At 42.3% G+C, this 16,023-nt stretch overlaps 1 protein-coding gene across 20 annotated transcripts in view; it reads right to left on the bottom strand.

The window, feature by feature from the left end:
- Pum1 (pumilio RNA binding family member 1) overlaps positions 1-16,023 on the bottom strand; it is a 114,813-nt gene that overhangs the window by 64,896 nt on the left and 33,894 nt on the right. For all 20 annotated transcript variants that reach the window (XM_021161058.1, XM_021161048.2, XM_021161060.2 and 17 more), the window contains one exon: positions 13,444-13,512. In XM_021161058.1, coding sequence (XP_021016717.1) covers positions 13,444-13,512 — 69 coding nt within the window. The remainder of the gene's footprint in view (positions 1-13,443; positions 13,513-16,023) is intronic.

Here is a 16,023-nt window from a genome sequence, read left to right as displayed (position 1 = left end):
TCTCCCGTACACTGGCTTAAAACCCTTCCACATTCAAAATAAGTAGCCTTCCCTGAAGCTGAGGGGCAGCAGTGTTAACACTTTCAGCTTTATAGTCAGTCAACAAAAGTAAGGATATCTACCTTCAGAGCTAGGTAGCAACTTTATTACAAAACAAGATAAAGATTCAAGAGACGTTTAAACTCAGCAAACACACCTCTGGGGGTAATTCTATTCACAGCATGAGGTATGGCATCCCCACAAAGCCAACCAATTGCCACAAACATGCAGTTGACAAATTTTCACTTCAGCCAGACCTAACTTCAATCACTACAAATTTAAATGCAACCAGCCTTAATTTATCTGAGATCACACACACACACACACACACACACACACACACACACACACGTGTGTGTGCGTGTGTGCGATGCAGAGGCTCAGGGCACTACCAGCCAGCATACTTTCTTTTCTTTGTGAGGCAGATAAAGTCAGGCCTGCTGAGAACTCACTAAGTAACCCAAGCTGATTTACAACTCTAGGCAATCCTCCTGCTTCTGTTTTCAAGCACTGAAATTACAGCCAAAAGGCAACAAATTACAGCTCGCTTTCCAACATTCACTTTAAAGGAAAACTAAGCTATAAAGGATTAAGATCTGACAATTCTTTAAAAAAAAAAAAAAGTGCTAAGGACTACGACTTGGTCAGACTGTACTAATCCGATGGCACCTGGAAAAGAGCACATGCTACACAAACAGGTCCACACCAATGACAGTCAACTTAAACAAACTCTGAAATCATCAGCTCAGCAACTTCCCCATCTCCAATGCTAATAGCAAGCAGCTTCTCAAAACTGACTTCATCTATAACCAAGCATGGTGATCGCCGAGAGCAAGACACAAGCGCTGGTCTACAGGTGATCCGACAACTTTTGTTGTTTCCTGAGTCTAGCTAGCAAAAAAGACTCTGCAAGAAGTTATACTCAATAGAGTGTGCCTACATCTCCTGGAATCTCAAGTGAGAGCAGGAGAACTATCACAAACTTACTACAAGCCAGTTCATTCTACATTTTAAGTTCCAAGCTAAATGTAAGCTAGTAAAGAACTGTCTCAAAACCAAAAACACCAGAAACAACTACTTAAAACCAAGAACCCCACACAGTTATCTTATATTCCTTATTAAGGAACCTTTAACACACAAAACCTCTAAGGTGTCTAACTCTCTGAATGCCACATGTGGCTTTACATCTGTCTCCTTATCTCACGTTACAAATAGTCTTTCATAGACATCAACTGAAATAACCCAATACCGCTTAGAATGAAGAGCTACTCTACCAGAGGGTGGGATTTCCCCAATCCAAGGCAGCCCATGTACTCTGCCAGCAAAGCTAGCACCGTGCCATTCAGACAACTGTAGTAAAAATCGCTAGCCAACCAAACTCCCCAGGAACCACGACCCTAGTTCTGTGGAGCCTAGGGAAGTTCTAACTGAGGATCAGCGGGTATGACCACGCCAATACTAAGGTTTGCCTAGGGAAGTATTCATGAGTTTCTCGGCTGGCCTTAAAAGCAAATGGGCGCCGGGCAGTGGTGGTGCACGCCTTTAATCCCAGCACTTGGGAGGCAGAGGCAGGTGGATTTCTGAGTTCGAGGCCAGCCTGGTCTACAAAGTGAGTTCCAGGACAGCCAGGGCTACACAGAGAAACCCTGTCTGGGAAAAAAAAAAAAAAAAAGGCAAATGGGCAAGGCCAGGCAGTCATGTCACACACCTTTAACCCCAGCACTTACAAGGCAGATGCAGACAGAGCCACTGCTCTACTGAGTAAGTTAGTTCCAGGATAACCAAGGCTACAAGAAAAACCATGTCTCAAAACCCAATCACACCCTCCCCAAAATAACTGTGCACTTTCTACTATCCTATGCTCAAGTGTTACCTAACTGCTTACACTTGTAAAACATATCACAGATAGCGCCCCACCTCTCTCCTTTCTCCCTCCCTCTGTACCCACTATTCTCTCTTCTCTTCTCTCCCGTCCATACCATTCCCTGCAGAAATTTGGCTTGTAAAACACAATCCCTTGCTTACAAACTCACAAGCATGATCACGTTTCATCATGTTATCTGGCTACTCAAATTTCCAAGTTCCTAGTTTTACCTGAAATGATTAAACGTTTAAGCACCTAGTTAGACTCAAGAAACAATAAATAAATAAATAAATAAATAAATAAGTAGATTCTTTAAATCTTGGAAGCTGACATTTAAGTCAGAAAAAGGTCTCTTTGAGACTGCAATTTGAACTATGATGGTGACTATGGTAATTCACAAGTTCCTGAAAACAAAAGTATTTCCAGAAATCTGTTCTCAAAAATCCCTCCAATTTAGCTGGTGCCCCCCCTAATACCAAACTGTTGTAAAGCAAATGAGACAATTCAAGAAATGTCCACAATGCCATGCCCTCTACTGATGCTGTCATCACTGTTAGAGATGTAAGCCACTGTCTAAGAAAAGAAACAAACTTTTTTTTTAAAGTATAAAAAATAGTAATAATAGTAAAACCTGAGTCACCCATTAACTGTCACAAGAAGAGTAAGAATGAACCCAGGGCCAACCAAGCCAACCCCCCCCCCAATAATTCATCTGAACAACAAAAGTTCTTCAATCTCGCATTGTGGTGAATATGCATGTAATCCTAGCACCCGAAGACTAATTAATGTAGGATTACTACAAGCCTAGGTTACAAATAAAATCCTTTCTCAACACACATACTCATTCAGGAGTCTTTGTCCTAGCCCCTCCTCTCTCCTCTCCCTCCCTCAAATGTAATGAAGACTGCTTCTCTTTATACATTGTTCCGTTTTGAATCAAATCTCCGAGCTAGGCCAGTGAGATGAATCACCAGGTAAAGGCACTTGTCTAATGGCCTGAGATCATCCCCAGAACCTGTATTGTTCTCTGACCTCCACATGCCTACCCATATACACATAAAATTAATTTTTTAAAGATAAGAAAGATACCAGTTGCTGGAGTACTTGCCAAGCCTGGAAAGCCCTGAATTTAATCATCTTTATTGTGTGTGTATGGGGGGGGCGGAGGGGGGAGTGAGGGGGGTAGAAGAGCTCCTCCAGCCTTGGAGTCACAGGCAGCTCTGGAGTAGCACTAAACCCTGAGCCATCTCTCCAGGCCCTGAATGAATGATTTTGTGTTATTCTGGGTTATAAGAGCAGGATTAATGCCTTTCAACACTAGTTTCACCGCTGCAGTGAAACCCACCAATCACTAGCCAAGATAAAGTCATTTTAGTCTTTCTGTCCTGAATCTAAACATCCACTGCTGATTTTTCTGTCTATGGTCAGCAAATGCATTTTTATAATCCTAGCACCCAGGATACTGAAGCTAGACTGCAAGGCTAACACGGGTTCATTCTATAGTGAGAAACCCACTTTTGGTGGGGTCTTTTTGGTTCTTGGTGTTTTTGTTTTGTTTTGTGAGTGGGGGAGAAGAGACAAGGCTATCTCTACATAGCCCTGACTGGGAACTGAACTCTGGAATGGCCCCAGTCAAAGATCTGCATGCACACACAACAGTAACTAAAGAAGTGTTTGTTTGAAATGGAGTTAGAGGCTGGGTACCTAAAGTGTGGAGCCCCAGGAGAAGGCTCGGGCTCTGAGACCCCTTTCAGCTTCACCACTGCTTTACTGACTCAGTCTGCTTACTGTGATACACCAGCAGCTGGGACCTGGGCCTTGTAGGCAAGCCCTCTACCTGAGCTACATCCCTAGCCCTCCAAGCAAGCTTTGGGATTTGATTTTTCTGGTTGTTGTTTTTGTTGTTGTTGGCAAGTTTTGGCTTTTGTAATTTCTTTTTCTTTTTTTTTTTTTAAAGATTTATTCATTTTATGTGAGTGCTTTGGGTGTGTAACATGTGAGTGTTTGGTGCCTTCGGGTCCGAATCCTAGAAATGGAGCTACGTGTGGATGGCCACCATGTGGATATCGGGAATTAAACCCAGGTCCTCTGCAAGAATATATGTTCTTAACCACTGTGCCATCTCTCCTACTCTTGTACTGTAATTACAAACTAAGAATCAAAACCCATCATAATGAACAAGAATGCAGCCACAGAAGCCAATTCATCACTTAAGCTGTTTTAAATGAAAATCTATTCTATAGAGTCAACTGAGGCACAAGGGGCAAATGAAAACAGGATGCAAATAGCTTATGTTTCATCCATCCAGAAGATAGTAAGGTGCCCTGAAGATTCACTACGAACTACTGAGAAACCAAAAGGTGTGATTTAGAGGAGACTGGAGATACGAAGAACTGGTGCCTGTTAGGACACCCATCAGTGAGAGCTGCAGGCTGCTCTTTGACAATGCCTACACTTTGCCATATAGCCATCAGGAGCAGCTTCTGAAACAGACTGGAAAGACACATTGCTTTCATGAAACAAGTCCTTCAGAGACATCCGGACACAGAGAGCACCTTAATTTCCTGTCACTTTGGATAAATTAACCTAAAAACAAGTAACACACCGACCTCTCAGTCTCTCCGCTAAGCACCCGAGTCCACTGAGCACATTCTTTACATGTTCCCACTTCAAATTACTGGGACAGGGACAAAAGTAACTATCTTCATAACACTGGACAATCAGTCCAGAAAAGTGGCAGGAAGAAACACACAAAAAAATGCAACTGTGTTGTCTGTCAAGTTACCTACTAATGAAGTCGCATGCTTTTTGATGCATGAATGATATGTGTTCCAATCATATTCTTGTTTAAATGGGCCTGTATCAAAAGCAACACAAAGACGGGCGTGGTGGCGCACACCTTTAATCCCAGCACTCGGGAGGCAGAGGCAGGAGGATTTCTGAGTTCGAGGTCAGCCTGGTCTACAAAGTGAGTTCCAGAACAGCCAGGGCTATACAGAGAAACCCTATCTCAAAAAACCAAAAAAAAAAAAAAAAAGCAACACAATCTCTCTGGAGACCCTGGTATACAAAGACCTACCTGGGACCCCTTAACACAAAGTTCAGGAATAGACAGTTTGGAACATTCTACAACCAACACCTCTAGATCCTGAAACTCCACGCAAATAACTAAGAGGTGAAGAATATGACATGCAACCCATCCACACTGCCGGTTGCCTCTAGCCAGGGGGCTGTCTCTGTGCCCTTTTCATGCATCCTCGTAAAGGACTAGCTCTACACAGGGGTATCAACAGAAAAGACTTTCTCTATGTGTCTCTATGTGCTATGAGAACCAAATCAAAAATCAGTGAAGTAAGTTTGATGTTCTCTGGTTCCTTACAGCACAGTAGCAGACACCCTTAATCCCAGCAACTTGGAAGGCAAAGGCAAGCAGATCTCTATGAGTTCCAGATTAGCCAGGACTACACAGTGAGACCCTGTCTCAAAATTAAAAAAGAATAAGGGGAAAAAAAAGAGAGAGAGAGAGAGAGAAAGACAGCAAACAAAGAAACAATTACACACACCATAGTTTAATGCACACCTGAGCAAGCAACAGAGTACAAGTAAACCAACTCTGTAAATACCATGATGTCCGCTACATACATAAAATAGATGATACAAAAAAGCAGCCTCTTAACCTTGTACTACAAGAATCTGATGACAACTGTCCTGGCGGCATGTGACAGGGTGTAGCTACAGTTCCCCAGGACTGATGAGGCAGAGGCAATACGGGTGCAGCTGTGAGGCCAGCCAGGGCTCCACAGTAGATCTCTGGCTCAAAAACAGAGTGTCTCCATATCAGACTCAGCTTTTAGGGCAGCAGCAATGTTGATCACAGGTACCTGTGCTGAAAAGCTTCTGCCCTAACTATCTGCAAGAGAGGCAGATTTTCAGTTTTGTTGTTATTCATCCTCTTCCCCACATCTTCACAACCCTGGGGGCAGGAAAGGCATCTAAGTGCTGTAGCTGTTTACTGAACCAAACTGGAATTCTAGATGACAAGTATAGGGCCTAAGGACAGGAGAAATCCCCTGAAAGCTGAACTCATTCTATGGCTTCTAGTAGGTGAGACAGCAGGAGAGCTTCATGGAGGAGCGAGCACAAACTACAAGCTAAAATTTGAAAGAATAAGACTCCACATAAAGAACTGAGAGTGATGTATCTGGGTTTGAACAGCTGGAACATGATCACATCAGTCTCTGCTGCTTATCTGTTTTTTAAAAGCACCCTAACAGCACAGGACCATCATGAAAATCAGGTCTATGAAGTGATATACATAGCCAAAATAAAATGTATTTGTTCAACAGATTTCTTTTTCTGTGCCCAATAAAATGGAATGAATCTATGCAGTATTGACCCTTACAACCTTAGTTGGTCTTCCTTTCCTCATCTTTAAAAAAGAAGGGGAGGAGGGGGGTGGAGGACGTGTGGTTACACAAGTCAGGTAAAGGAAGGGTGGATCTGGGGATAGAAGTCAGACACAGTGCACATACCTATAAACTCAGCATTGTCCAAGCAAAATAGAAAAGAACACAAGTTCAAGGTCAGCCTAGACTACATAGTGAAGACTTATTTCAAACAACAAAGCAAAACAAAAGGAAGAGTCACAGATAATGCTGTTGATGGTATCATTATAAATACGGTATTGGAGGCTGCCATTTACTGTTGTAAATGTTTAGTTGGTTTACTCTCGAATCAAGTGTATGAATATGCATTCCCCCCCAAAATAATAACTAAGAGCCTGTCTTAATGGGACACACATTTAATCCCACCATAAAGGCAGATATATTGCTGTGAGTTAAAAGGCGAGCGAGCCTAGGCTACACTGAAAGACACTGCCCTTTGAGACCTTGCTACATTACATTACTAGCTGTCTGAACTCCTGACTGCTGGAACTGTGCAACACTATTCCCAGCCTCTCTCTCTTTTTTAAAGCTAACATTTTAGCCAAAAGAGAAGCATGAAAGGTAGAAATGTATTAGCACAGAGAGAGCAGAGGCTTACTGGACTTGCCTAAGCAACAACATGTCTCCTTTCCAACAATCAATTTTGTAGTCAACTGAATGAACTGGTTTTTGTGTACTTCTACTTAAAAGGAATTGCCAACTTCAATAGCTGTCCCCTTCAGAAATGTGATTCACGAACCATTTTAGCTGATCAATACTTTATAATTCGAAACTGGGCAGTAGTGGCACGCTCGGGAGGTGGGGGTGGGTGGATCGCTGAGTTCAAGGCTAGACTGGTCTACAAAGTTGAGTTCCAGAATAACAAGAGCTAACAGAGAAACTGCCTCAAAAGGCCAAAATGGGGGCAGGGGGGGCTGCCACCACACCTTTCTATTCCAACAGGACAATGTCAACCATAATGGAAAACAATTTAACATATTGAACCATTCCCACTTTGCTTCCAACCCAACCCATGTATCCCAATGGACATTTCCAATCAGCTGTTGAAAGGTGAAGGGGTCAACTTAGAAGACCCCAAGGAAGGGCTAGGACTGTAACTCAGTTGGCAGTTACATACATTAGCATATATGCAGCCTAGCATCACACAAACAGTATAGTGGTACACACCTATCATTCTAGTGCTCTGGAGATGAAAGCAGTAGGATCAGAGGTTGGGACTAGAAAGGATGACTCGGCAATGAAGAACACTTAATGTTCTGGCAGATGACCTACCTGGGTTTGGTTCCCACCACAACATGTTAGCTTGACACCCTCAACTTCCATGACCTCCTTCCTGCATGCACACAGTGCATATAAGCTCATGCAGGCATACAGCTATACCCATAAGAACTTGTTGGGCTGTTCAAGGTCACACTTTGTTGAAGCCAGCCTGAAATACAAGAAACCCTATTGTAGGGTGTCCTGGGATGTGGGGGGTTGTGGGGGGAGGGGTGTCCAATAAAAAGTTCTAGAATAACAAACCACTCTTAAATGTCCTTTGGTATATTTCTCTTTTCCTCTCTCCTCCAAAAAGACTAACTAACCATTCTTTTTCTACATAAGATCAAACTCCAGCAATCTGACATGGGAGAGTCCTAGAAACCAAACTCTTACTCAACATCTCTTAGCGATAGAAAGAAGCAAAGTCCAAAGATAAATGTTTGAAGCACAGATACAAACACTGGCTAAGGGCCCTGGACTCTGTGCTGGTTCTAAACAACCAAGTTTTACTTTCTCTGAGTAAGCAGTTTCCTGGATCACTATCAAATCACTCCCTCCTCTAAGTCTATGTGGTGGTACCTGCTTTTAATCCCAGCACTCAGGGGGCAGAGGACACACAGGACTACATAGTGAGACCCTGTCCCCCAAACCTGCTATCTCACATAAGAGATACTATTATTCCTTTTTTAATTTCTGGTATCTGCAATCATCATTTAAAGTCTACCTCTGGTGAATAGAGAAGGATTTTATCACTCCATACAGGAGAGAATATTTTCTCAACCTCATTTTTTTTTCACGATTTATTTTTATTTTATGTGCTTTGGCATTTCTGCTTTCATGTATTCCATGTGAGAGTTTCAGATACCCTAGAACTGAGTTACAGGTGGTTGTAACTGTAAGCAGCCATGTGAGTGCTGGGAACTGAACCTGTGTCTCTGGAACAACCAGAGCTCTTAACCAATGAACCATCTCTACAGTAATTACTCAATCATATTTAAAACCTATCACCCGGACTGGTGAGATGGCTCAGTGGTTAAGAGCGCCGACTGCTCTTCCAAAGTTCCTGAGTTCAAATCCCAGCAACCACATGGTGGCTCACAACCACCTGTAACGAAATGTGGTGCTCTCTTCTGGAGTGTCTGAAGACAGCTACAGTGCACTTACATATAATAAATAAATAAATCTTTAAAAAAAAAAAAAAAAAAAGCTATCACCGGCGGGCAATGATGGCACATGCCTTTAATCCTAGTACTTGGGAGGCAGAGGCAGGCAAATTTCTGAGTTTGAGGCTAGCCTGGTCTACAAGGTGAGTTCTAGAACAGCCAGGGCTATAAAGAGAAACTCTGTCTTGAAAAACCAAAAAAACAAACAAACAAACAATCACCAAGGGTAATTATTTTTCTAAAGGATGAAGAGCTACCTCCCTAAATGCATCGTTTAATCCAGAAATGAGATGGTAGCCTACACTATTAAACTATTCTAGATATATAAAATATTATGGAATCTTAACTCAGTGTAATTGTCGATGCCAATGAGTTCAAGGTCACCTACATATCACCTACAGCCTAAGCTACATAAGAACCTATTTCCATCACCAACATCCTAAAAAGAAAACTAGTCACCTGTTCTATAGATTAGAAAACTTCAGGTAGCTCATGCTCGGAAGACCAGTCCTTGGTTAGTGGAGGTAAGAGAACTGCTATCATTTTAAAGTCAGCCTGGGAAACGTAGTGAGTTCCAGAAGAATGAGACTATCTCAAGCCTACTACAGTAGCACAGGCCTTAAAGCACTCAGAAGGGAGCAGCAGGCAGATCTCTTCTTAGCTCAAGACCAGCCTGGTCTACAGAGTGAGTTCCAAGACACAGAGAAACCCCGTCTCAAAAACAAAACAAAGACTCTACCCAAAAATAAATAAAATTTTAAGACCACAAATAAAGAACAACAGGAAAAACAAAGATTAAGGGATCTTTTTACCAACGATTCTCACAGTTTCTTTATTTTTCACAAATACCTAGGCAGTCATGTCCCAACTACTCTTCTACCCAGAAAGCAGAGAGACCATAGGGAAACCAAGGTAGGAAGTTTAAAGAACTAATGTCAACATGACAGATGAACTGAGTGTCAACCTGACTGAATTCAGAGTAGACCAAGGACCAAATAGAGGGCATTCTGGGTACATTAAGGCACCTCCAGAGACTGGTATCATGAATGAAAAGATAACATTTTAGAGAATAGGGCGGAGGCAGACACTGGAGGCATGTTCCTGTGGGGTCTCTGTCACCAGGGCCTCTTCCCCTATGCCACTTTCATTGTCTGCTTTTTGTCTGCATTAAAAAAACCTCTGAGTCGGGCGTGGTGGCGCACACCTTTAATCCCAAGTTCGAGACCAGCCTGGTCTACAGAATGAGTTCCAAGACAGCCAGGGCTACACAGAGAAACCCTGTCTCAAAAAGCCAAAAACAAAAAACAAAAAACAAAAAACAAAAAAACAGAGCTAAAATAAATAATTCTGGACTAGAAAGAAGGCAAAACACCCATACACATAAAATAAAAATATGAATGAATGAATGAGAATTCCTCCTTTATTTTATTACTGCCAGCCATTTGGTCTGGGTAACCACAAGAGAAAATAACAGTTCCCATTAATACAAAAATACTCTGAGCCCACACCAACACAAAGTTGCTCAGGAAGTGTCTTTAAACTTTTGAGGACTCTTAAATTAAGGAGCCAGTAAAACACATGGGAACTACTTTAACTCACACTCTACACAAGGAGAAAGGGACCCCTTCAGCTTAAAACAGCTGTACTTCAGGGGCTGGAGAGCTGGTTCAGCAGTTAAGAGCAGTAGCTGCTCTTCCAGAGTACCCAGCTTCAAATCTTAGAACCCACATGAAAACCCATAACACACTATAATACTATAATAACTCCAGTTCAAGGGTACCTGACCCCTTCCTCCTGGCCTCTACAGGTACCAAGCAGTTGTGTAGTGCGCACTGGTGCACACACATACACACATAGGCAAAACATCCATACACACATAGCAAAAGCAACAAAAAAAAATTTTTTTTCAAGCAAAAACAGCTTCTCTTCAGACAACCAGCAAACATCTAAGTGTGGTATTTTAAGTAATAACTTCCTGCCAGGCAGTCGTGGTGCAGACCTTTGATCCCAGCTCTTGGGAGGCAGAAGCAGGTGGATCTGTGAGTCTGAGGACAGCCTGGTGTACAAACAGAATTCTAAGACAGCCAGTGCTGTTAACAGAGAAACCCTTTCTGAGAAGAAAACAACAAAAAAATACTTCTTAGTAAAATTTCTAAAAAAAAAAAAAAAAAAATTGGAAATCTTCTGTGCTAAGAGTAATGGCAAAGGCCAGGCAGTGGTGGTGCACACCTTTGATCCCAGCACTTGGGATCCCAGCAGAGGCAGGCGGATCTCTGAGTTCGAGGCCAGCCGGGTCTACAGAGTGAGTTCCAGGACAGCCAGGGCTACACAGAGAAACCCTGTCTTTGAACAGAGTAAAGCAGCCCTAACACTAATAGAAATCAGTTTCTTTCAAGGGAACCGATGATCTTTGGCAGGTAAGGATCCATACATTCAGGTACTTAAGTACCCCTCCCCCCATCTCACACACACACTCCCACCAGTTTAAAAATCCACCCAATCCACTTGAGATAAAGTTTGTAGTCCTAAATACTATATTACTCCCTTCAATAGAGTATCTTTTCTTGCTAAATGGAAAGAGAAATCAAGTGATTCGAAGCTCAAGTTTTACTATAAAAGCCTATTGCTATGCTTCTGATGTGCTACTACTGTCTCCTGCATTACATGCGGAAGTTCTCCCAGGCTGCATGGGACCAAGTCCTCATCTGAGCAGAAGCTGCAGCCTGGAACTTCGTCATGACACCGATGTGCTGCTCTGCAGGCCCCTCCTCTTTCCCTCACTCCAGATTTCACCACCCTATTTGTGCTCTGCAGAGGTAACTTATGTAAGTCATCTGAGCTTGAGGAGGGAGTTAAGAGCTTTCCTTGTGTGGACAATCAAACTGAGTCCTCAGTGGGTGCTGATAAGTTAATGTATAAAAAGTAATTAATATCCCCTTAAAAACCAGTTAACAAATGGTAGTTGCCACCGTTGCTTTACGAGTGTGTTGTTTGGTAGACTGGTATTTTGAATTTAAAAATGTGCCAAACGGGCTCAAGCATAAATGAACCCTTGGTCTCCAACTAGTGACACTGCTGAGAGAGGAGAAAGTATGTCCATGAGGCGGCTCTGAGAGGGTAAAGCCTCCTCCCCCACTTCAAGTGTGTTTCTTTGCTGAGATAAAAGGTGTGATCGCTCAGCTTCCTGCTACCAAGAGCTATGGCCATGCCTCTCCCTCTGGAACCAGAAGCTCAAATAAACTTTTTGTTCCTTAAGTTACCCTTGTCCATTTTTGTGAAAACAGAAAACTAACTAATACATTCAACTATGATATCCAGGCTGACCTTGAACTCAGGCTCCTTCTGTCCCAATCTCCCAATCCTGGGATTAAAGGTGTGAGCTAACATGCGCAGCTCTAGAATTTGGACTTTAAACAAAGAATAGGTTAGAATAACAGGTATAGTTTATCTTCCATGTTTAATGGGTAACATAAATGTTAATTTTCTCTTGGAAACTTACTTCACAAATGAAGTAACAAAGCCCTTTGTCCTGTAACACCCGAGGTTTAATTACTAGCACATGCTGCTCCAATAGTCATAGGTAGGCAGGGTTAACGCAAAGACACAAGGATCAAATCACTTCCTAAAATTCAGAACCCAAGATCTGTTAAGGCAGACACTAGACCTCTCTGACCACAAGAAAATTCAGAAAACTTCAAAGCACAATCTTCCAACAAAATGAGCAAGACTCTCAGGACAAAGCAGCAGAAGCCAGGAGGGCTTGGTGTAAGCTCCGCAGAAGGATTGAATCACTTCTTGATCTTCCAAACCCGGCACAATACCAGAAGACCAAATAGCATTCACTAAACCAAACAAATATGATCTAATAGCTGGAACACAGGAAAAGTCTCAAGTAGAGTCATCCTCCCACCTTCAAAACATTGAAGTGGATAGGAGAGCTTTTTATGTACAGAAGAAAAAAGACAATCCTAGGGTCACTGTCCAGAAAGGCAATCAGAAGTAAATGGCCTCTTAATGAACCTCCGTAGTCAATACATTTGAACAGTCTGCTGTATGTGTCATTGGTACCTGACTCCAGGCAACAAGCAGAATCTTCAGAGGTTGGCTGTACTTTAGCTGCACTCTTCTTCTAAACAACAGCAACTCAAAATATTGAGAAAAAAATTTTAAATGCTAAAAAGAAACCAAACTTGTTTCTAGATTTGCTCTGACCAACAGATCTCTATCTGTAAGTAAGAAACCTAAGAAACAGCTGCACTCAAAATGGAGGCTTTAAAGAGAACTAGTGTAAAAACACAGGTCAGTGAGATGCTCTGATTAACATCACATCTAAACTCCAACTGTGAAAGCACCTAGCCACTGAACACTGAGGTAAAGGTGAGAATACCTGATGACTATAAGTTATGTTTGCACACCTCATATTACAGCTAACTTATTAGCATGTTTATTGTTACTGTTCATATTTGGTGCTTTGCAGTTTAAGTAACTGGACTAGGTTACAAAATCACCAGTAGAGTTTTGGCACAGTTCTCCAATGTTCTAGTCCTACTGTGAGGATGGCAACAAGGAAAAGCAAGCACAGATTCTAGAGACTAGATTCAGACACAACTGATGAAGAGACAAGCCCAAGCTTCCCTAGGAACACCCCTTTCAACCACTCCAGCGCACTTACCTCGCCCACAGCTCTCCCTTCCAGAGCAAGTGCTTGAAAATCATGATTTAATTCATCCATAGAGCGTACCTAGTGTTCAGAATAGAAGGGAAAGCTTTACGTCAGCATTGTGACTATTACATACATATTATGCACAAATGAAGTCTTTTCTATATTTAATTTAAGAAAGCAACAAGCACAGTAACAAAACTCAAGGTATTAAACATTCACTCACCTTTAACCATCAAGATTCAGAAATGATCCCTGTGTCACCCTACCCACTGCCTTCATTTTCAAGGCATGAAATACACCAGATGACAAGAACGCTAGCTACTGTTCACATGCTTTAATAAGCAGAGATGAGCACAATAGTACTCAGTGGCAAGTCTCTGATCTGTAACAGGGCTGCGTCCGTCTCCTTAGGCAGTCAAGTATGAGGGAGGCTAGCTTAAACCAGCAGTCTTAGGTAACTCCAAGAGAACAAACTGTAAACTGTACAGAGTACCCCAACATTTATCTATAAAAGGCAGTCCCACCGGGCGTGGTGGCGCACGCCTTTAATCCCAGCACTCGGGAGGCAGAGGCAGGCGGATTTCTGAGTTCGAGGCCAGCCTGGTCTACAAAGTGAGTGCCAGGACAGCCAGGGCTACACAGAGAAACCCTGTCTCGAAAAACCAAAAAAAAAAAAAAAAAAAAAAAAAAAAAAAAAAAGGAAATAAAAAAAAAAAAAAAAAAAAAAAAAAAAAAAAAAAAAAAAAAAAAAAAAAAAGGCAGTCCCAGGAAGCCCCCAAATATCAAACAGGGGAGAAAGAAATAGCACATAACACAAGAAACCTTCTTCACATCTCACTAAAGCATATCTATATACAAAACTTCCATTTCATCAGCTCCAAAGTCATTAGGAAAGAACTGACTCCCACAGGTTGTTCTCACACTCACACATGCATGAACACACAGACATATGATAGTAATTATAAAGGTAAGATAACTTTAACAATAAGGATAAGAAATGAGACAGTATACTCAAGTAGTCATTTCCATCAAGCCACAAACCCACAGGTCAGAAAACGTGGCAAGTTTTAGGTCACTGTGCATTTCAAAAGATAGCCTTTGCCATCTGCTATCTTCTTCAAATATGACCAATAATCCATCTCTGCTTTCTGAAGCTAGAGTCTCTACCAGCCCTAGAAAAGATACTTTTGGGGCTGGTGAGATGGCTCAGTGGGTAAGAGCACCCGACTGCTCTTCTGAAGGTCCAGAGTTCAAATCCCAGCAACCACATGGTGGCTCACAACCATCTGCAACAAGATCTGGCGCCCTCTTCTGGAATGTCTGAAGACAGCTACAGTGTACTTACATATAATAAATAAATCTTTACAAAAAAAAAAAAAAAAAGAAAAGATACTTTTGAAAGAAGGCATTTCTGTACATCTGAAAGCAAGACTCCTGAGGCAGGAGCCTCCTAGGCCAGCTGTCTATCAGCCACCACCTTCCCAGAGCTGGTGCACAGTTTCTAAGAAGTGAATGGAAAGTTCAGCTAGGGCTGAGCAGGAGAAAGACAGAACCTAAAACCCAACTTAGTAACCTAGGCATGCTGCTGCACCCCTTTATTCCAGCAGTCAGGAGGCAGAGGCGTGGACAGCCAGGTTACACAGAGAAACCCAGTCAAAGGGGAAAAAGAAAAAATTTTAAGACTTAGAATATTAGTTTGTCTCAATTGTCAATATAGTATATATAAAAACTAAAGTAGCACTATTGCTTTCTATCACATACTTTAAAATCTACATGCCGGGTGGTGGTGACAGTCTTTAATCCCAGCACTTGGGAGGCAGAGGCAGGTAGACTTCTGAGTTCGAGGCCAGCCTGGTCTACAGCGTGAGTTCCAGGACAGCCAGAGCTACACAGAGAAACCCTGTCTCGAAAAACAAAACAAAAACTACACAAGACAAACTGTGTTTATTAAGCAGTAACAACTTAGAAATATTTGCTAAAAAATTGCTCAACATAAACAAGCTGGGTAATCACCCAAATGATCCCAACACTTAGAATACTGAGGCAGGAAGACCCTAAATCCAAGGCCAGCCTGAGCTTACCAAGTGTTCACTGTAACAGGCCCTGCAGAGCTGCCCTAGCTTACGGACGCCTGCTGCTGGGATAAAGGCCTAGGACTGACTCCCAGCACTCACATGGCAGAGCTCACAGCCATCCAGAACTCCAAGTTTCAGGGATGCAATACGCTCTCCTGACTTCCATGGGCACCAGAAACACAGAGTACACATATATACATGCAGGCAAAATACTCATACTCATAAAATGTTTAAAATAAACTGGAAAAAAAAAAACTACAGGAAGAATTTGGAAAGCACATTGGTCTGCATCTTACTGTGTGATCTGTCTTATATGAAAAAAACCACTAGATTCTTGGACACTTAAAAAAAAAAACAAAAAACAAAAAACACAAATACAGCCGAGCAGTGGTGGCACACACCTTTAATCCTAGCACTTGGGAGGCAGAGGCAGGCGGATTCCTGAGTTCGAGGCCAGCCTGGTCTACAGAGTGAGTTCCAGGACAGCCAGGGCTATACAGAGAAACCCTGTCTC

The sequence above is a fragment of the Mus caroli genome, chromosome 4, assembly GCF_900094665.2.
Source record: "Mus caroli chromosome 4, CAROLI_EIJ_v1.1, whole genome shotgun sequence".
Lineage (NCBI taxonomy): Eukaryota > Metazoa > Chordata > Mammalia > Rodentia > Muridae > Mus > Mus caroli.
The sequence above is the reverse complement of the archived record's forward strand: the minus strand, read 5'-3'. Positions and strand labels throughout refer to the sequence as shown.